Below are 23,804 nucleotides of genomic sequence, written 5' to 3'. Positions count from 1 at the left end.
CTTCAGATATTATTTATTCTCAGAGTGTAACTTGTACTTCTTATATCTCCTACTAGTCCTTTGGGAGGAGACTAGTTGAAAAAACTAGAATGCACTGATAGAGCCACGTGATCAAGTACCACATAATCATGAAAAGAATGAGGAAGAGTTCTCCATACTTGAATGAGGAAGAGTTCTCCATACTTATTAGAAATGATGTCCAGATATGTTCTAAAGTAAACAATACCAACAAAGAAAGTATAAAACATAGTATAACATCCTGATACCTTGTAAGAAAGAAAAATAATGAGTGTGTGTGTATATTAAACTCAAAAGTATTACATATGTGTATATTGTAAGACAATGGATCTCAAAGGGTAATCCTTGTGGGAATCTACAACTCTATCATGGAACCCAAGCTGTGAGAGCTAATAATAATAATAATAACAACGACGATAATAGCTGTAGTAGTAGTAACATGTCATGTCTGTCTTTATTTTAAATATATTTTATTGATTATGCTATTAGAGTTATCCCTTTTTTCCTCCCTTCTCCCCATCCCCCTGCACCTGCCCCACCACCATTCTTCCCCCTTAATTCATATCCATGGGTCATACATTTAAGTTCTTTGGCTTCTACATTTCCTATACTATTCTTAACCTTTCCCTGTGTATTGTGTACCTACCATTTGTGCTTCTTATTCCTGTACATTTTCCGCATTCTCATCCTTCCTCCTCCACACTAATAACCCTCCATGGGATATCCATTTCTGTGATTCTGTTCCTGTTCTAATTGTTTGCTTAGTTTGTTTTTCCCTTTGATTTTTTAGGTTCAGTTGTTGATAGTTGTGAGTTTGTTGTCATTTTACTGTTCATAGTTTTTATCTTCTTTTTCTCAAATAAGTCCCTTTAACATTTCATATAATAAGGGCTTGGTGATGATGAACTCTTTTAACTTGACCTTATCTGGGAAGCACTTTATCTGCCCTTCCATTCTAAATGATAGCTTTGCTAGATAGAGTAATCTTGGATGCAGGCACTTGCCTCTCATGACTTTGAATACTTCTTTCTAGCCCCTTCTTGCCAGCTAGGTCTCTTTTGAGAAATCGGCTGATAGTCTTATGGGAATTCCTTTGTAGGTGACTGTCTCCTTTTATTTTGCTGCTTTTAAGATTCTCTCAATATCTTTAATCTTGGGTAATATAATTATGATGTGCCTTGGTGTGTGCTTCATTGGATCCAACTTCTTTGGGACGCTCTGATATTCCTGGAAATCTGTTTCCTTTGCCAGATGGGGGGGAATTCTCCATTATTTTTCTAAATAGTTTTCAATTTCTTGCTCTTCTTTTCCTTCTGGCACCCCTATGATTCAGATGTTGGAATGTTTACAGGTGTCCCTGAGGTTCCCAAGCCTCTCCTCATGTTTTTGAATTCTTGTTTCTCCATTCTGCTCTGGTTGAATGTTATTTCCTCCTTATGTGCCAATCACTGATTTGAGTACCAGTTTTCTTCTCTTCACTGTTGGTTCCCTGTATATTTTTATTTATTTCACTTTGCATAGCCTTCACTTTTTCCTCTATTTTGCAACCATACTCAACCATTTCAGTGAGCACCCTGATTACTAGTGTTTTGAACTGTGCATCTGACAGGTTGACTATCTCTTCATTGCTTAGTTCTGTTTCTGGAGCTATGATCTGTTCTTTCATGTGGGCCATATTTTTTCTGTCTTGGTGTGCCTATTATGTTGTAAGCGGCAAAGATTTAGGTATCTGCCATGGCAGGGCAATCCACATCCTGGTTGTGGCACTGCATGTGGGGGAGGAGTAGGAGAGGGAACAATGCCCTTGCTAGGCTCTTGGCTGACTTTCAGTCACTTCCCCGCTACCCTCAAGCAAATTGGACCCTTCAGGTGCTGATTCCCAGGTGGGTGGCTTTGTGTACACTCTAGGACACCGAGGGTCCTGTCAACAAACTGTCTTGTGAGACTTGGAGTTTCTCCCACTGCTACAACCCAAACAGGTTTTTATAGCCAGAAGTTTTGAGGCTTTCTTTTCCTGAGCTGGAACCCTGGGTTGCATGGTCTATCTTGCTCCCCAGTTGTTCCTCCCAGTTTATCTGCATGCAAACTTGGGACCACCCAGTCCTCCAGCCACCACCTTGCCATACATCCTCTCTCCTCCAGCTGCCTGTCTCCACCTCTCCTGCCAGTCTGAATGTTTCCTCTTTAACTCACTTGGTTTTGGACTTCCATATGATTTGGCTTTCTGGCAGTTCTCATTTGTGGTTTTTAAGTAATTTGTTGTCCTTCTTTTGATTGTGCAAGGAGGCAAAGTGTATCTACTGATGCCTTCATCTTGGCCTCATATTTGTCTTTTTCACTTGACATTTGCACTACTAGTGCATACTGTTGCAGATGCTGTGCAATGATTAGCTCAAGGCCATGCATTTATGTTCACATAATTCCGTTTTTACATAAAACAACAGCCAAAAAAAAAGTTATTCAGACTTGGATATTCAGTGAGCTTGTCACCACAAAGTAAAACAAGTGGCATTATTTGCTGTCAGTGGTAAAATGTAAGCTTTTAAACAAAAACTAGAATTTGGAAAGCATTTATCTGGCTCTGTTAGTCTGACAACTTCCCAATACTTAAAACTTTTCATATTAGATCAATGGTGACAAAAAGTGATTGCTCGATATTGTATAAAAAATATGCCAATGTGTGGAAGACCTGCATAACTACATAAACTATTATTTTCAACATAACCAATGTACAATGTTACAAACAAGAATTCTTCAGTCTCAATTTTTAACATGGTAAATACAAATAAATATAGTCTGCATACACAGATGTTCTTCAATATTCAATCATTTTTAAAACAGTATAAAAAGGATTCTAGCCAAGATGGAGGCGTAAGTAGACATACTTTGCCTCCTCTCACAACCATAAAAGCGATCATAACTAACCTCAAAATAAAAAACAACCAGGACTGCCACAAAATCAAACTGTATGGAAGTATAACAACTAAGATTTAAAGAAGAAATATTAATCCAGACAGGTAGGAAAGGTTGAGGCGGGGAGCCACGGCAGTGTGGTGGCAGTGACAAGGCAGCTGTGGTGGTAAAACAGGTGGTCTGAAACTCATCTGTGGCAAATAAAAAGAACTGGGAGGGATATCTGAGGAATTAGCAATCCCAGCCCAAGGCCAGACCATAGAACGCTGATTTCTAGTGCCTGGAGTAAAGCCTCAAAACTTCTGGCTGTAGAATCCAGTAGGAGGTGGGATGATGGAAGAAACTGCCAAGCTCTCAGGACATTCCCTTTAAAGGACCCCCAAGGTCCTAAAACATTCACAAACCCATCCACTCTGGAAACCACCACGAGGGCAACAGCTAGAGGAGTTCACTCACATACAGAAAGTGGATAAAGTGACTGAAAATGGGGCGAGTGCTGAGCAAGTGGCACTGTTCCTTCTCTAACCTCTCCCTTATATACAGTGCCCTAACATACAAACAGTGAAGATGGTTGTCCTCGGCTGGCAAATACCTAAGGCTCTGCCCCTTACAATGTAACAGGTGAGCCAAGACAGAGTCAAAGCAGCTCTACCTAATACACAGAATAAACACAGGAAGGCTGCTAAATTGAGGAGACAAAGAAATATGGCATAAATGAAAGAAAAGATCAAAATTCCAGAAAAAAAAAAAGCAAAATGGAGACAGCTAACCTGTCAGATGCAGAGTTCAAAACACTGGTGATAAGCACACTCAGAAAAACTGAGTATGGCAAACACATAAGGGAAGAAATGAAGGCTATATAAAGTGACATGAAAAATCCAGAGTTCTGGCCAAGATGGACGCATATGTAAAAACCCTTTGCTTCCTTGCACAACCAAAAGGAGGATGATAACCAATCTAAAATCAGTAAACAACCAGAAGTGCCAGAAAATCAAACTACATGGAACTCAACCAAGGAATTAAAGATAAAATCAATCAGAACAACCAGAACAGTAAGGTGGCAGACCATGAACCAAAAGGCCAGTCGGCTGAGAAAAACCATGACAAATCTGCGGACTGGCCCGCATGGCTTGCAGCAGACTGCATGGGTGGGGCTGCCTTAAGGGGAAAGTGGACTACAGTGGTTGCCACGGTGGAAGAAATTCCCCATCTCATAGGAGAATCCCTTGGAAAGTGCACTAGGTAGGAGCAGGCAAGCTGCCTTGTTCCCTCTCTTGCCTTTCCCCCAGAGACAGCACCATAACACAGCAAGGAGGTTTGCCATGCCCAGGTGAATACCTAAGGCCCTGCCCCCTCACAACCTATCAGCTTCACCAAGACAAAAAAATATGGCCCAAATGAAAGAACACAGCAAAACTTTAGAAATAGAACTAAGCAATGAGGACATAGGCAACCTATCTGATGGAGAATTTAAAGACCTATTAATCAAAATGCTCACAGAACTGATTGAGCTTGGTCAAAAAATGAAAGAACAAATGAAATATGCCCAAAATGAAATAAAAAAAATATTCAGGAAACCAACAGAGACAGGAAGAAAACCAGGACTCAAAGCAATGATTTGGAACAAAAGGAAGAAAGAAACATCCAACAGAAACAGAACGAAGAAACAAGAAGTCAAAAAAGTAAAAAGAGTTTTACAAACCATGAAACAGTCCAATATCCAAATAATAGGAGTGCCGAAGGAGAAGAACAACAGTAAGAAACTGAAAACTGATTTGAAGAAATGATAAAGAAAAACTTCCTTAATCTGCTGAAGAAAATACACTTCCGGGAAGTCCAGGAAGCTCAGAGAGTCCCAAGGAAGTTGGACCCAAGGAGGAACACACCAAGGCACATCCATCATTAAGTTACCCAGATTAAAGATAAAGAGGAAATCCTAAAAGAAGCAAGAGGAAAGGAGACAGTTACCTACAAACAAGTTCCCATAAGGCTATCAGCTGATTTCTCAAAAGAAACCTTACAGGCAAGAAGAGGCTGGAAAGAAGTATTCCAAGTCATGAAAGGCAAGGACCTACATCAAAAATTACCCTATCCAGCAAAGCTTTCATTTAAAATGGAAGGACAGATAAAGTGCTTCCCAGATAAGGTCAAGTTAAAGGAGTTCATCATCACCAAGCCCTTTTACATGAAATGTTAAAGGGACTTATTTAAGAAAAAGAAGATAAAAACTATGAACAGTAAAATGACAACAAACTCACAACTATCAACAAATGAACCTAAAAGAAAAACAATGAAAACAAAAACTAAGGAAACAATGGAACAGGAACAGAATCACAGAAATGGAGATCACATGGAGGGATTTCAGTGGAGAATGGAAGGGAAGAATAGTGGGGGAAAGATATAGGGAAGAAGAAGCATAGTTAGGAGGCATAAAGTAGATAGAGAGAGATAAAAATGGTACAGGAAACAGAGGATTCGAAGAACTTCTATGTACAACCCACAGATATGAACTAAGGAGGGGAATGCTGGAGGGTTGGGGGTGGGATGGAGGAAGGATAAAAAGGGAAAAATTGGGAAAACTATAATAGCATAATCAATAAAAATAATTGTAAATGTGTAAATAATGAAGGCCAGAAATTTGAGCACTTTAGAGATTGTACCTAAGTGCATTGTGCCATTGTGACATTCTTTTTCACCAATCAAGTTATTATAATAATCATAAAAAATTACATAGGAGACCAACAGTAAAGGAAAGGAAGCCAGGGTTCAATTCAACAATTTGGAACCCTGGAAGAAAGGAAGAAATAAACAGTCAACTAGTACAGAATGAAGAAACAAGAATTCAGAAAAATGAGGAGAGGATAAGACTCTGATACATTTCTAAAACTGCCAACATCTGAATCATAGGGATGCCAAAAGGAAAAGAGGAACATCAAGAAACTGAATACTTACTGGAAGAAATAATGAAAGAGAAGTTCCCTAATCTGGCGAAGGAATTAAACATACACATCCAGGAAGCACACAGACACACAAATGAGTTGGGCCCAAAGAGGACCACACCAAGAGATAGCATAATTAAAATGCCAAATGTTAAAGATAATGAGAGAATCTTATAAGCACCAAGGAAAAAGAAGAGAATTACTTACAAAGGAGTTCCCATAAGACTGTCAGCTGATTTCTCAAAAAAACCTTGCCAGCAAGAAGGAACTGGCAAGAAGTATCCAAAGTGATGAAAAGCAAGGACCTAGACCAAGATTACTCTATCCAGGAAAACGATGATTTTGATTAGAAGAGCAGATAAAGTGTTTGCCAGAATAGGTAAAACTAAAGGAGTTCATCATCAATCAAGCCCCTATATGAAATGTTAAAAGGACTTATCTAAAAAAATAGAGGATCAAAACAATGAAGAGTAAAATAACAAAAAACTAACAACTATTTACAACTCAATAAAAAACAAAAACAAACTAAGCAAACAATTACAACAGGAACAGAATCACAGTCATGGAGGTCATATGGAGGGATATCAGAGGGGAGGCTGAAGGAGGAGACTGGGGGAAATGGTACAGAGATTAAGAAGCAGAACTGGGAACAGAGGCAAGATGGTGGAGGAGTAACGTAAGCCACACTAACCTCGTCCCAGAACCAATCAGGAATTACAGGTAAATTGTGGAGAAATCACCCAGAACAAACAACTGAACAATAGCGAGACAGAAGCCTTAAACCTGAGATGGACAGAAGAATAATGTTCAGCACTAACTGACTGTACCTACACAACAGAATAAAAGACATGGTGCTAGAGTGATAGTCAATCAGCCGGAGGAAAGAACCCACCAAAGAATGACCCAATAACAATAAAAATCCAATTACATTCAGAGAGGCAACATAAATGGCATAAAGAGCACTCTAAGAGCATCAAATTCAGGAGATCAAGGGGTCTGCACCACTGAATCTCACAGGTTGCCCACCACAGAAGTTTACATCATGAACTCAGGTAATCAAAACAGATCAATTTAAGTAGCAGAGACAAACAAGAAGAGAATCATAAATAATGGGAAGACAAAGAAAAAAACCCAAATGAAAAGAAAGGAGGAATTCTCAGAAGAGTGCTAAATGAAATAGAGGCAAGTCAACTATCAGGTACTGAGTTCAAAACAATGATTATAAGGAAGCTGCACAAGCTCAGTGCGAATTACCAAAATCTATAGGGAAGACAGAAGGAACTTACAGCAAAACACACCTCTGAAAAAGGACATAGAAACTATCAACAAAAGCCAAGAGGAAATGAAAATTACAATTTTTGAATTGCAGACCACAGTAAAAGGAATTGAAAGCAGGCTAGATGAAGTAGAAGATCAACCAGTGAGCTGGAGGACATTGTAGAAAAATACTCCCAGAAAGAGCAAGAAAAGAAAAAGGGGCTCAGAAAGAATGAAGAGGATTAATGGAAATGCAGGACAACATGAAACCTAATAATATCCGTATGATAGCAATACCAGAAGGAGAGAGAAGAAGAGGAGCAAGAGAAGAAGAACAGCAAGGGATAGAAAACCTGTTTGAAAAAGTAATGATGGAAAACTTCCCTAATTTGATGACAGAGAAACTCACACAAATCCAGGAAGCAGAGAGGGTCCCAATCAAGAGGAACCCAGAGAGGCCCACTCCAAGATATATCATAATTAAAATGGCAAAAGACAAAAAGAGAACTTAAAGGCAGCAAGGGAGAAATAAGAAGTAACATACAAGGGACCCTCCAATTAGGCTCACAGCTGACTTTTCAATGGAAATGCTTCAAGCCAGGAGGGAATGTTAAGAAATATTCCAAGTAATGAAAACCAAAGGCCTGCAATCAAGACCATTCTACCCAGCAAGGCTCTCAATTAAAATGAAAGGAAAAATAAGGAGTTTCCCAGAAAAACAAGGCTCAAACCAGTACTACAAGATATGGTAAAGGGACTGCTTAACAAAGATGAAGAAAAAGAGTGAAAGACAGAGGGACACAGATACAAAGGGAGTAAAACGGCAGTGAGTAAGTACCTATCAATAATAACCTTAAAAGTAAATAGATCAAATGTTCCAATCAAAAGACACAGGGTAAATGAATGGATAAGCAATCATGACCACACAAATGCTGCCTATAAGAGACCCCACTCAGAACAAAAGACCTGCACAGACTGAAAATGAAGGGTTGGAAAAAACTACTCTAAGCAAATACATAATATAAAAAAGCCAGGGTCGCAATACTCGTTATCAGACAATTAGACTTCAAAACAAAGGCCATAAAAAGAGACCCAGAAGCACAATACTCAAGGGGAGAATGCATGAAGAAGATATTAGCATTATAAATATACATGAACTCAACACAGGAGCACCCAAATATACATAGAAAATCATGGAGAACTGCAAGAGAGATATAGACAGCAACACATATATACTAGGGGATTTTAATACCCCACTGTCAAAAATGGATACATCTTCCAAACAAAATGTCATCGAGAATATTGAGGCTTTGGACAAGGCTGATCAAAGGGACTTAACTGATATATAAATAGAACCTTTCATTCCAAAGAAGCAAAATACACATTCTTTTCAAATGCATATAGAATATTTTCAAAGATATACCACATGATAGGACATAAAGCAAGCCTCAGTAAATTCAAGATGATTGAAATCACATCAAGGACTTTTCTCTGACTACAAGGGCCTGAAACTAGAAAACAATCTCAAGGAAAAAAATCAAAAACACTCAAACTCATGGAGACTGAATAGCATGCTATTAAACAATGAATGGGGCAAGAATGAGATCAAGGAATAAATCAGAAAGTTTCTGGAAACAAGTGAAAATGAACTTGCAACAGTCTGAACTTTATGGGACACAGCAAAGGTAGTTCTGAGATGCAAGTTCATAGTGATACAGGCCTACCTAAAAAAGATAGAAACAGTTCAAATAAACAACCTAAATTTACATCTACAAGAACTGGAGGCACAACAACAAACAAAGCCCAGAGCAAGAAGGAAGGAAACAATCAAGATCAGAGTAGGATTTAACAAGATAAAGACTAAAAGAATAATTCTAAGGATCATTAAATCCAGGAACTGGTTTTTGAAAAGAAAAAACAAAATCGACAAGCCTTTAAGTAGACTCATCAAGAAAAAGAGAGCAGACCCAAATAAGCACAATCAAAAATGAAAGAGAAGAGATTACAACTGATACCACAGAAATACAAAGGATTGTAAAAAATTACTACGAAGAACTATATGCCAAGAAATTTGAAAACCTGGCTGAAATGGAAATTTAGAGAAAAATGTCATATTCCAAAGCTGAATGAAGAAGCATAAGCCTAAACAGACCAATAACAGCTGGCGAATTTGAAGCAGTAATCAAAAATTCCCGGTACACAAAAGCCATGGACTGGACGGTTTCAGAGAAGAATTTTACAAAACATTTAAGGAAGACCTAACAGACTTCACAGACTATTCTAAAAATCCAAGAAGAGGGAAGACTCCAAAACTCACTTTATGAAACCAGCATCATCCTAATCCCGAAACCAGATAAAGACACATCAAAGAAAAAAAAAACTATAGGCAAATATTGCTGATGTACATAGATGCTAAAATCCTCAATAAAATATTGGCAAACTTCATCCAGATATATATTAAAAAGATCATATAACATGATCAACTGGGATTCATGCCAGGGATGCAAGAATGGTATAATATTTGCAAATCAATAAACATATCACATAAACAAAAGGAAACACAAAAATCTCATGATCATATCAATAGATGAGGAAAAAGCATTTGATACGGAACAGCTCCCATTTATAATAAAAACACTCAGCAATGTGGGAGTACAGGGAGCATACCTTAACATAATGAAGAATAAATCTATAGCCAACATCATACTCAATGGGCAAAAACTAAAAAGTTTCCCACTAAGATAAAACAAGATGTCTGCCTTCACCACCTGTATTCAATATAGCACTGGAAGTCCTAGCCACAACAATCAGACAAGAAAAAGAAATAAAAGGCATCCAAATTGGAAAGGAGGAAGCAAAACTGTCATTATTTGCATATGACATGATAGTGTACATAGAAAATCCTATAGATTGCACCAAAAAAGTACTCAATCTAATAAGTGAATCTGGCAAAACAGCAGAATACAAAGTCAATATTCAGAAATCAAAGGCACTTTTGTGCACCAACAATGAAATATCAGAAACGGACATCAGGAGAAAAAAAACTCATTTGATATAGCAACAAGAAAAATACTTAGGAATAACCCTAACCAAAAATGTAAAAGACCTGTACTCAGAAAACTACACAACGCTGAAGACATTAAGGAAGACACAAACTGAAGCATGTATTGGATTGGAACAATTAAGTCATGGATTGGAACAATTAACATCATCGAAATGTCCATACTACCCAAAGCAATTTATAGGTTTGATGCAATACCTATTAGAATATCAGTGATATATTTGACAGATACAGAACAAACATTTCAATAATTTATATGGAACCATAAATGACCCCAAATAGCTGCAGCAATTTTGAGAAAGCAGAACAAAGTACCTGACATCAAAGTATATTACAAGGCCACAGTAATCAAAACACTCTGGCTGGCATAAGAACAGACACATAGACCAATGGAACAAGAGACCCCAGAAATAAACTGCAGTCTTTACTGTCAATTAGTATACAACAAAGGGGGCAGGAGCGTAAAATGTAGTAAAAATACCCTCCTCATCCAATGTTGTTGGGAGATCTGTAAAGCTCCCCAAAATGAAAAAAACATGCAAAAAAAATGAAACTCAACCACCAACTTACACCATACACAAAAATCAACTCAAGATGGATAAAAGACTTATATACAAGTCCAAACACCATAAAGGTCCTAGAAGGGAACATAGAGAAAAAAATCTCAGACATTCCTCATAGCAATACTTACCGACATGTCCCCTTGAGCAAAGGACATAAAGGAAAGAATAAACAAATGGATCTCATAAAAATAAAAACCTTCTGCACAGCTAAAGAAAACATCAGCAAAAATGAAAAGGAAACCAACTGTATGGGAAAACATATTCGCCAATGATACCTCAGACACGGGTTTGATCTCCAAAATACAGAAAGAAATCTTGCAACTCCAGTCCAGGAAGATAAACAACCCAATTAAAAAATGGGCAAAATACTTAAACAGACACTTCTCCAAGGAGGACATACAGAGGGACCAGAGACATATGAAAAGATGCTCTGTATCACTAGCCATAAGATAGATGCAAATTAAAACCACAGTGCAATACCACTCCAAATTGGTCAGAATGGCCATCATAACCAAATCAACTAACAACACTGCTGGTGAGGTTGTGCAGAAAAGGGAACCCTAGTACATTGTTGATGCAAATGCAGACTGGTGCAGCCACTGTGGAAAACAGTATGGAATTTCCTCAGGAAACTAAAAATGGAACTGGCTTTTGACCTGGCAATTCCATTGCTGGGACTATACCCTAAGAATCCTGAAACACCAATTCAAAAGAACCTATGCACCCCAATGTTCATAGCAGCACAATTTACAATAGCTAAGTGCTGGAAGTAACCTAAGGGCTGGTCAGTAAATGAGTGGATCAAAATATGTGGTACATTTACATGATGGAATACTACGCAGCAGAAAGAAAAATGGAGCTTCTACCATTTGCAACAGCATGGATGAAACTGGCATTCTGCTAAGTGAAATAAACCAAATGGTAAAAGACAAATACAGTATGATCTGACCTATAAGTGAATCAACAAAACAAACAAGTGAACAAAATATAATCAGAGACACTGAAATAAGGAACAAACTGATAGTAAAACCGAGGGGAGAGGGAGGGGGATTACAGGAGAAAGAAGGGAAAGGGTCATCCAGTAACAAAAGGACCCATGGACAAAGTCAAATTTGGATAGGATTGAGAGTAGGATGTAGGGGTGGGAGGGGTGGGGGAGTATGGGGAGGATAGTTGAGAGAACAGTGCTTGAACAAAATAGAAAAATAAAAAAATTCACTGAAGCCCAAAACACAAAAAATAAACATTTTACATCATCATTGTTAAATGTATTTTCTGTTAGATAAAATTAACAGTGATTCCCACAGAATAAACTAGCATAAAAATGAAAAAGAATAAAAAGTAAAAAACCATAAAAAAATAAATTAAACAGAAAAAAAAGAAATATAATTGGTAGGTACAAAATAGATGAGGATGTTAAGAATAGCATAGGAAATGAAAAGCTAAAGAACTTAAATGCATGCCCCGCAGACATACACTAAGGAGGGTATGCTGGAGGGAAGGGGGGTACCTGGTGGAGGGGAGTAGAAGAAAAATTTGGGACAAGTGTAATAACATAATTAATATAATATACTTAAAGAAAAGATTATAAAAAGGTCTTCAGATAAAAAATTTTGAGAACCACCACTGCAGGATAAGTAACTACGGTGCTCTTATTATTGCAGCATAAAAAACAGTAACATGCACAATGAGAATAGGCAGAACCCCAATGCTGGTGTTTTAAAAGCTATTAACCACGGAAAGGATCATTGGAAAAATGGTGATTTTAGGACTATAGCAGGGAATTACAAGGACATCCTAGGAAATCTTTTTATGATAAAAAAGCACATAAGTGCCCAAAGGTTGATCAAGACATGTTAAAAAACAGTAAACAACCACCTGGAAATACTTTAAAGAGATTTCCAGTTTTAAATTTGGGAAGATTTAAAATAAAAAAGAATTTTTGTTTGTGTGAAAATGCACATTATGTATATATAATACATTTTACTTTTAAACTCTATACATGTATTATAAATAGAAATCTAAAAAACCAATTTTATTCAACAGAGGAAAAATTCATTTATACCATTAGTAGTGATTATTACAGCAACTACTCCTTTAATCTGAAAAACTGGTAGTTAAATGGAAAAATTTAAGATTTTAACCTGCCTATTTAGGAAGAACTATAGTTCATCCCAAATTGTTAAGGAAAAGCTCTTCCTTGCTAAAGAATTCCAGCAACTAAATGTAAAAGGAATTAACATAATTTGAAAATTGCTATTTTCCAAAATCCAATTAAATAGTTGATTCAAGTAAAAATCATCAATGAATGTTAAAATTGTGAATGAAAGACAGTTTGGTAAACTGGATATTCTCACAGGACCAAAGGATCATCCCACAGATTACTATATTTTGCTATGTATAATGCGTGCACTTTTTTGTCCAAATATATTAGAGAAAAGTAAGGATGCACATTATATGGGTAGTACTAATTCTATATCTACATAAAAATTTTAACACTTTTATTTATGCTTATCCATTAGGACTGTAATTCCAGAAAGCAATAACAATATCCATATGCAAAATAATACCCTGGAATACAATAATTGGTTTTGTTTCTACATAAAAATTACTTAAAAAATTAAAACAAAATTTTTCCCTTAAAGTTTGGGCCAAAAACATGGATGTACCATATACATGGGAGTGCATTAAACATGGCAAAATATAGTACTTGCAAAACTGCAAATGGGATAATAAATCCTTTTAATGGTGTAATCTGGTGGTTATCATCTTAACAAAGTAATCAAGTCATTTGAAATGATGTGGCCCTGGTATGATGCAATGCATGTACACAGAACTTCTATGAGGCATTCTTGCCAAAAACACATAACCTAATCCTGATTAAGTTTTTGATCCAAATAAGGATTAGAACAAAAAGTTAAATGATATTACAAGGAAACAAACAAATCCAGAATGTGGGACAGTCTACAAAACAACTGGCTTGGTCATTTAAAAGTGCTACTGTCATAAAAATTAAACATGAAAAAGTAAGAAGACTATTGAGATTAGATTATATCAGGGATAATGGCTCTGTGGTTATACCATTTGAAATGTCATGTCTAAAAATAACACTGAAAATGTTTTAGCAAACATACATATATTATCCCCATAAATCTATTACTATTTATGTCCACATATTATATGTGATCAGATGAAACAAATATAGCAAAATAGTAACACTGTTGAATATAGTGGCTATATGGGTATTCTCTCAACTTTTTTGTGTGTAAAATGTTCATAATAAAATATTTTAAGGAAAACAATCATTCACTTGCAAATTATGAAGATCATGCTGAGAAAAACATCATTTAAAAAAAAAGGAAGATGGGATGATCAAATAAATACTGTATACTAACTTAAGATAAATCCCCAAAAGAATTATAGTAATACTTTATGCAATAACATCATCGTTAAAATTACATACATGTTCTTCCATTTACTTCCCACAGGACAATGGTTTTAGAAGGACAAAGAGTTGCCTATATGCATGCTATCTAACACCATTCTTTCAATACCTAGAGAGTAAAGTCACAACTTACACAGGTTTGAAAGACAATTTATCAAGTAATAATTCAGTATGGTAAAAACTATCCTAGATATTATTTATACTTCTCATAAAGAATAGTAATTATGGTTTTAGTTTCTAACTCCATTCAGAATTCTTGTGCAGACTAAAGTTTGATACCCATTAAAGAACAGAAATAATAGCTTTCTGGACATTCAAAACAGTTTGTTTTTAAGGTAACTTTCACATCTCTATCATTAAATTAGGCATGAGTTAGAAAATTCCAAAGTGTTCCTGCCTCTTGTGGGATTTATCCCATGTGTTTCAGAACTAACCCTCCACAATTTAATACATTTCTTGTTTACTGTAACAGTTCTTCCTTCCCAGACCAGGAGCCAAGTGAACAGTTACATATGTATTATTTATTTTCAAGTGATTCATGTTAAGAACTTCAAGTTTTAGCCTAAATGAGATAGGAAGCTACAGTGAGTTTTAAGTAGGATTTGACTTCTCTATTATAAGAGTGATTCTGGCTGCTTATGTGGCAACTAGCCTGGAAGAAAGGGAATGTCTCCCCAAAACGGAGATGGATTAGAAGCTATGACAGTGGCTTGGATAAAGGGGTAGAAATGAGAAGAAATGATCAGATTCTTGTTATACTTTGAAGGCAGGACCTATAGGACTTACTGATTGGTTGGGTGTGAAGTATGAAGAAACAAGGGTTCTGATGACATCAAGGCTTTGATGTGATCAGGGGACAGAATGGCAATGAGAAAGGAAAGACAACAGAAAGAGCAGGTCTGGGGCAGGAATGGAATCATGAGTTCAGCACTGGTCATACAGAGTTGCACATTAGCAATACCAGTAGAAAAGTGTCAAACTGGCAAATGAATAAATAAGCTTGGAGTTTCAGAACAAGTTAAAGGCTGTAGATACTATCTTGGTAGTCACTGAAGTATAGGCAGAGAAGAGATCCAAGGATAGAGTCCTGGGGTACACCTATGTTTAGAGTAAGGAAAGAATAGGGAAGAATCAACAAAGACGACTGAGAAGTGACTATGTAAGAAGAGAACTAAGAGAGTGGTGGTCTCACAAGTGACTCATCAACCATGTTGAATATGGCTGAAATATGGAGTTGAATGAGGATACAAATGCCCACTGGATTTGCCAACAGAGAGATCACCATGCGACTTAGAAGAGAGTGATTTTGGTGGCATGGTGAGTTCCAAAAGCTTGATCGAATTCCAGAACCTAAGCTTCAAATTTTTAGACTAAGTTCTTAATACATTCTTATAGCTTTTTAATTTAGAAAGGCATTATTTTATAATAACTGCACATTTCCTAATTACAAAGAACCTCTGTATCATACCAGATATTATGGAGAAGCTTATATACATAAAGTAAGACTTAAGCTTAACAAATCAAACTATAAAGTCTTGCCCAATTATCTATATACTTAAAAGAGCTGAAAAAATAACTTTAAGAATATTATGGATAGTACTTATAGAGGGGGAAAATATGGATAAAAAGCATATTTTACCATCTGGAGTGCTTTTTGAAGCCTTTAAGGATTTTTCTTGATTTTCTATTATTCTGTCAAATTCATTTAACAAGTTTCTTTTGATTGGGGGTTCTCCTAAAAAGAAATTTCCATACAGACTTTTAAAGCAAACAATAAACAAGCCTATAGTCCCTTTTTTAAAACTACAATATGTTCAGCATATAATAATAGTTTAAATAGCAACCATTCTTTTTTGAAGGAGAATATTCATTTTTCAGTATCAATTTAATTTTTAACCATTTAAAATGCCTGTATTTAATTGGGTCTAGGGATAAACAGACATTACCGGATACCACCGATAAGCTACTTTTTAATAAACTCACACTGAATGTAACCCTAGGTTTGCCAGAAATAAGGTAAAACAAAATTTCTTCAAATAAACTATTTTTTTTTCATGAAACTCAAGATGGAATTTATTGTATATGTCATTGAATTATAGTCAGTGAGTAGGAGAAAAGATTTTTTAAATTACCAAAAGTATAGTCAAATTTTAATAGAAGTACTACTTCTTATTTAAAAATTCTACAAAGGATGAGAGTAAAATTAAACCATGGTCCTAGTTAGCATTTCCATGTCATACCGATATGTGATAACAGATGCTTTGTTTTTTGATGCTTTATTAAAAGGAGTGAATTTGTAGTATTTAATAAGTAAAAATGTCCATGCAAGGCTTTACTAAGTGTTAGATTATAACATGATTTAATTGTTTAACAAGGGCCTGTACTAGTCAAGTAACCAGAAGCTGATTTAGCTCTATAAACTTACATGTAAATGTATGATAGAGGTGAGGGATATTAAACAATGATGCTGTTGAGAACATTAATTAAAAGATGTTTTTCTTCTAAGCAGAAGGTCAATTCACTTCATTATATACAAGAACTAAATGAAATGGGTTCCTATAAATAAAGCCATTATTTTCCATAAAAGAATTACGAATATCTTTAAGCATCTGCAGTTCAGCATTCTGCACTAGACAAGAGCAATAGTTTAAGGTAAGCATCCTAAACTTACCACTCTGCCCATAACATAAACTTGGTATAGAAGGAGGCCTGGATAACACCTGATTAGGCAAAATCTATATCCCCCAGGATAAATTAGGGTCAGAAAGCACCAAGGGGAAGAATGAACTGACTGGCTTCAGTGTTGTTCTCTGTATTATGAAGGGACTGGGCAAGTGATAACTATTCTGAGTCTACAGTTTTTTTAAAAGGAGCTAGTTATTGAAAATCAGCCACTTAAACACTAGGAAGTTAGTTCTGGGATTTACTTTAATTGTAAGTGATCAAGAGATTCAATCATTTATTATTACTCCTAATCAGAGATACTAACAGAAAAAAATCCAATCTAATTGTCCTAGTAGTTAAATGAAGTTGCTAGATATAATTTAAAGAGAAGTTAAAATATAGTCCAAATGGCACTAAGACCAGAATACTGTCTACTAAGGATAACTGATTTTAGAACACTCTCTAGATTTAAAAAAAGCAAGCCAACACCTATAACTAGAAACCAATCTTTCCCTTCTACCCCTCACTGTGCAACCTGCTTCAGTGTTGGCAGCTACAGGCAGAGTCCAGGCAATGGTTCAAGGCCACAGCTTGCTCTGGCATGGGCACTATGAGAGACCCAGGAGGACGGACCTCCAAACAAATCTTTTAAGTTAATAATAGCCAAAGTCTGAATTTCTGCTATCTATATTTACATACATAAAAACAGTTGACAAGTTGTATTATATAAGCTGCTATATAAGAGTTTCAAGAATCATTAAAACTTTTGACATTAATTTCTCAATTATAACTATATTAACCTCTAAAAACACATTGAGAATCTCAAATCATGCCTTCTTGATACATAGACTCAGAGATATCAAGAGTGAAGTCACATTCCCCCAAATTATACATGAAAATCTAGAAAAACATGATTAGTATATAATACCCTAATTGCTATAAGTTAACATGCCAGAATCACTGAGGACTTAATTTTAAAATTGACTGGCAAACCTAAAGGAAAAAAAGCGCCACTTACCAATCAAGGCAAAGGTGCCTCCTTTTCTTTTTCCGGTTCTTGAATTTAACAAAGCCATTTCCTTGTTTGGGCAGGTGAGAAGTAAGCGTTTGGGATGACTTAGCAGTTCAGAATCTGTCAGCTCCCCATCTTCCATAAAAGCTTTGGCAATTTCCACTGCTTCTGTTTCAAAACAGTTTTCTGAATTTTTGGAATAGGTAGAATAACTTTCTCCATTTGTTGTAATGGGAAGATTAGAGAAAGTTTCAGGTTTCCCAATTTCCATTTTTATATTTTTAGATAAAGCTTGCTCTTTTCCCAATAGATGACTACTGTTCTCAACAAGCAATGCTTTGCTCTCTAAAACCAAGGGTTCTTCGTCCTGCTTAAAGTGAGAGACACACAGAGAAGCTTCAAAAGGGTGAGTATTTTCTGAAGAACTACTTCCAATGTTACAGTTATTTGATAATTTACTGCAGTCTTTTTCCACTTTGCAGTTTGCAAGTTGTTCTGGGGTTTTCTTATCAATATAGGAGAGAGGAAGTAGTTTTGACACATCTTGTCCAGATGTAGGTGGCTGCCAAAGACCACATTCAGTTCTGAGTGAATCAAAGTCCTCTAACATTCCCTTAACTTTGTTTAAGGCACTTTCAGAAACTGGAACATATTTTCCACTTGCTGTACTAAATCCAGAGAAAGCAGATGATAGTAAATTTGAGGGGGTATGTATCACAGTCTCTTCTCTTGTGACCTTGTCTGAATGCTCTTCATTTGGTTCAAATGATACTTTGGGAAAAGGCTGCACGGCACTCTCTTCTGGCTTAGATAAGACTTGTCTGGTCTTCCATAAAGCAGCATCTGAAATTTGTACACATTTCCCACTTGCTGTGCTAAAAATCCCACAAGCATTAGAGGAGACTGCATTAAATTTACATGTATCAGAAGGTTTCAAATCAATCTGACAAGGTAACATTTCAGAAATTGTCTCTGATCCAGACATACCTTGGCTGTATTTCAGAATTTGTTCACTCCTAGTGTCAGCGAAAATCTTGCATGAATGCTTGCTATGCTCTTCACTATCTGGAGAGTTAGGAAAAATGAAATCCTCCAAATCACCCAACTCACAATCACCTGCCACAGTTTTTGTGTGGTCAGTGCCTGATTCACACTCAGTGTTTTTCATAATGACCTTAGTGCAGCTGTCTGCAAATCTCTCTCTGATTTTTGTTCCATGTGAAACAAAGACCATTTGACCACTTTCTGTACTGAATGCAGGAGGCCCCTTCTCAAAATTATTTGAATCAGATGTAGGCACAGCTGTGTTTTTATTTTTGTATGGTGAAGAGTTAGTCACAAATTTCTGAACACAAATATCTTCACTTACAGTTTGTAGATGTGTGTTTGCTTCTCTTATGGTAGATATTACTTCAGAAAAACTAGTGTTTTTTCTGTCTTTGAAATTCTTTACTACTGGCTCAATACCAGAATTATCTGTTTTATTTTTTGAGAGAGATTTTGATTTATTATACACCTCAACGGAATGACAAAAATCAGAGTGGTCCGAATAGCTGTTAGATATGCTACTGTTACTTAAATAAGTCGAATCTTGTTTTTCAGAGAGATGATTTTTGTCATTTTCAGTTATGATACTGTTTGAGTGATTTTCACGTGAAGGATTTTCTACATAATCCTCAGGATAGTCTTTGAAACATATAACCTTAGCACTATTTATTTTTTCTGGTTGATCAACCAATTTCCCTTCTCTAAGCATTTTTTTTGCTTCAAGTAGTGAAGCTGGACTCACAGAAAGTTTTCTACCATGTCCTGGGTAAAATGGTACACTCAGATTTTCAATGGCTGAGCAAGTGGATTGATCTGTGTAGCAAGTTGTAGGAGTTTTTGCTATTTCTTTTTCTATGTTTCCAATTTTCACAGTGATACTATTTGATAATTTGAAATTTTCAGTTTGTTTGTGTAAATTATCACTTAAGAGCCTGGGTAGCATGGCAAACTCATTAGAAACAAGTTTTTTCTCCTTTAGAGAATTCTGCATTTCTTCATACTTTGGGGCAGTTGTTTCAAAGGTCTCACATGCTAATTCAAGCCCTTCTTTACAATCCTCTCTGTCCTTTAGTATTTTTGCCCCTTGGTGGCTAAAATTAATGGTTTCACTATTTTGATCTTGCTTTTTTTCATCAAAAAGACTTCTTACTTTGTCCAGAGATTCCTTTGTAATTTTTATCTTTTTCCCACTAGCTGTATGAAAACCCAACATAGTAGGTGCTTTGATCTTTTTGGTTTCACATTCTAGCCTTGATTGGAGAGTCAGTAATTGATTTTCAATACCAACTGAATCATTTTCTTTCAATGTTTTGTCTTTAACCATGTCTGTTTCCTCATAACTTGAAATATCCATTTTGTTGACATTTATTCCAGAAAGTAATTCAGAATTCAAGGCATCTGAAAAGTTATTCAATCCTTCTTCTGCACATTTTTGATCAAAGAAATTTACAGCTTTATTTAATGAATCTTTGGACAATCTGATATTCTTCCCACTTGCAGTCTGAAAGGATGTATCAAAAAAGTCAAAATCTTTTATGTTTTGCCCCATCTTTCTAACTGTTAACTGTTCTTTATTTGACATATGAACATGAAATATTTCTTCTGCTTTCACAACTTCCAAACAAGTTAAATCTGACACACTTTCTTTGATTTGCATGCTTCCCCGCTTCATAAACTGAGCAGATGATTTCAGATGTATGTTGTGCTCATCAATACATGGCAAGCCATTTTCTTCTTTATGAACACAAACTGTATCAGTTTTACTTGAATCACTGTTATCAGATTCTCCTAAGTTACAAGAATTTCTACTGGCACCAGTATATTTGTTATCTTCACTTTCTGTGTATTTCTTCTGATCTTCAGTATTTTCAACAAAAATGCCAGCAGTCATCTCAATATTATTTTGTTGTATTAGTTGGGTTTTATTATTTTTTTCATTAAAATGCTTACCATTGTTATAATTTTCTATTTTAAACAGTGAAACAGAATCACTACACTGACTTGAAGAGAAACTTCTTGGATCTACTGCTGCATAAGTTTCTTCACTAGTATTCTCAATGTCACTGAACAGTCTCACAGCTTTTTGCAGTGCTTCGCTAGAAACACTCAGTTTTGTGCCACGAGCAGAATAAAAGCCTCTAAATTCCACTTCATTTTTATCTGTTAAATAACCAGAAACACTTTTGTTACAGTTGGTTTTCAAAGAGCAAGCAAACTTTTGTTTACCTTCAAACTTCCTGCTATCCACCTGACTGATGGATGGGGAATTAGTTGTGAGATGAAAATCAACATTTTTCCATTCCTCAGAAGTGGTATGCAAGACAGATATGTGGTTTTCAGGCATTTCAAGTGGATTATTCTGTACCATGTGGTTTGGTTTTCTAAACTGTGTAAATTCAAACTGACTTCCTGATTCTTCCAATATAGTAGAAAGTTCTGTAATTTCTGCCTTTTGGCTAGGTGTTAGGTTATGGTGTGAATTAAAATCTTGATTCAAAGATAAAGTTGGAAGAATTGCGTGACTATTTTCACTATCAGAAGCAAATGTACCACTGTGCACACAACCAGATATAATATCAGTTGACTGTGAATCAAGCACACAAGGTTTGTTTAGTTTCTTTTGATTTTCTAACAATGAGGCACTTACAATTTCAACACCAGCTAAGCTAGTAAAAAAATGTTCTTCAATATCTTTGAAGAACACTTTACTTTTCTTAATGTTGTGTTCAGAAAGTTTTATCTCTTTATTAGAAGCTGTTCTGAAGCCATTTTCAAAATTGTGATTTGAAATGGGATCTGAGAGTTCTGCCAATTTGTCCATGTAATCATCATTTTGGTTTGATTTCTCATCTACATCCAAGGACATGTCTAACTTCAAATCTTTAACTAGAGTCATTTGCTGTGCTACATTCTTTCTGTTTTTGTCTGTAAGATCATGGACTATATTTGATGAATCAAAATCTTTCATAACTGACACTTGGGCTGCTTGTTTGTCATCTGTGCCTGTATCTACTACTGTGGTAGAGTTCTTGAGAGCAGGTTCTCTGACATAAGAGGGGCCTGCCTCTTGAAGTTCCTCAATATTTTCTAAAAGAGGAATACTCCATTTATTAGTTATTTCAAAGACAATTTCCTTCTCGTTGTCTTGAAAATTCTCTTCAGAATCTGAATTGACAGTTATTTTTGAAATTAAAGCAGTCTTTTCTTCTTTTTCAGTTACTGTGAGATCTGTGTTTTGGTTGAATTGTACCTCCATAGAAGGCGAGGCTATTGTGTATTTTTCAGGTGATAACAGCTCAGTTTTAGAAATTTCATTAAAAATGCATATTCCTTGATTCTCTTCAATGGGAATATTTTTTATTAAATCAAAACCAGCTTCACAATTCTTACATTTTACTGTCTCTGACATTTTGTATGACTTCTTTCCCCTAGAAATCATAATGGGGTTTGATGGAAGATCCTTGAAATCAGGAGTTGAAATGCTGATATTATCAAAATCATATAAAATGCTTTCCTGGGATTGAAAGTGAATACCACTACATTCTATTTCTGAATGTGGAACTGCACGGTGACATACTGCAGGCAAGTCCTGTTCTTTTATATCTAAAACTCTTTGGTGTTTTGGATCTTCTTCACAGTATTTTTCCTGAAAACATGACAGAGAATCAGGTTCTGTGGTAACAAATGACTGCAGTTTTTCTTCACTAATTTTTGCTTCTTTATAATCAAGATCCTGAGATATTTTATTAGAAGAACTGTTTTCATTATTAGAACATTTTCTCAGAATTGTCCCAAAAGAGCTGGTTAAAGATAAACTTGGTTCTTCAGAATCATCCTGTAAACAGCTTTTTTTCACAGAATGCAATAAACCTATGCATAAAGAGACAAAGTGACAAAATACAATTAAAGTACTATCAATCACACTCACTAAATATTTTCTACAAAGTTAAAAAGGTAGTACCTAAAACAAAAATTACATGAAAAGCAACAAATTAATGTCAGGTTTAGAACAGAAAGAATTATAAATACTCTCTATTTTGAAGTTACTACATTTTCCAACTAAAGATAAATGGGCCCTAGCACTTTTTTTGTGATATGTATCAACTGATATGTATCAATCAAAATTAGTGCATAGTTCCAAAAAGCAGGTATCTTTCAGATAAAATTCAAAGTAATTTTATTGAAAAATAAAATTGTAAAAAAATTCATTGTTAATATTGGTTTAGGCCCTGGTTGGTGTAGCTCAGTGGATTGAGCAGGGGCCTGCGAACCAGAGGATCGCGGTTTGATTCCCAGTCAGGGCACATGCCTGGGTTGCAGGCCAGCTCCCAGCAGGGGGACACACGAGAGGCAACCATACATTGATATTTCTCTCCCTCTTTCCTTCCCTTCCCCTCTAAAAATAAATGAATAAAATCTTTAAAAAATATGTTGGTTTAACAGAAGATGGAGAAGCAAAGGAAAGGAATGAGAAAAGTAACCATTTCTTTCAGTTAATTCAGTCTTTCATATTTAAAAAACACACAAAAAGTTACCTTTTCAAAACCAGGTTCCACTTATGATGGGCCTGAAAAATTACATAATCTCAATTATAAAGGCAAGTGAGTTAAACTGTTCTGTTCAATTTTTTAAAAAAGATTTTATTTATTATTTTTAGAGAGGGGGAAGGGAGAGAGAAATGAGAGGGAAAGAAACATCAATGTGTGGTTGCCTCTCATGTGGCCCCCACTGGGGACCCGGCCCACAACCCAGGCATATTACCCTGACTAGGAATCAAACCGGTGACCCTTTGGATCACAGCCTGCACTCAATCCACTGAGCTACACCAGCTAGGCCTACTCTGTTCGATCTTAAAGGCTATCTGAATTTCCTATTAACAAGTTGA

At 35.9% G+C, this 23,804-nt stretch overlaps 1 protein-coding gene across 1 annotated transcript in view; it reads right to left on the bottom strand.

Moving 5' to 3' along the window:
• BRCA2 (BRCA2 DNA repair associated) overlaps window positions 1–23,804 on the bottom strand; it is an 87,364-nt gene that overhangs the window by 45,765 nt on the left and 17,795 nt on the right. Inside the window, exons 11-12 of the mRNA XM_037134509.2 lie at window positions 17,879–22,789; window positions 15,836–15,931 (exon numbers count right to left, since the gene is read on the bottom strand). Of these exons, the coding sequence (XP_036990404.2) occupies window positions 15,836–15,931; window positions 17,879–22,789 (5,007 nt within the window). The remainder of the gene's footprint in view (window positions 1–15,835; window positions 15,932–17,878; window positions 22,790–23,804) is intronic.

Source organism: Artibeus jamaicensis, unplaced genomic scaffold (genome assembly GCF_021234435.1).
Source record: "Artibeus jamaicensis isolate MK-2021 breed Jamaican fruit bat unplaced genomic scaffold, CSHL_Jam_final contig_2002, whole genome shotgun sequence".
Taxonomy (NCBI): domain Eukaryota; kingdom Metazoa; phylum Chordata; class Mammalia; order Chiroptera; family Phyllostomidae; genus Artibeus; species Artibeus jamaicensis.
This window is presented reverse-complemented; position numbering and strand designations above follow the sequence as displayed.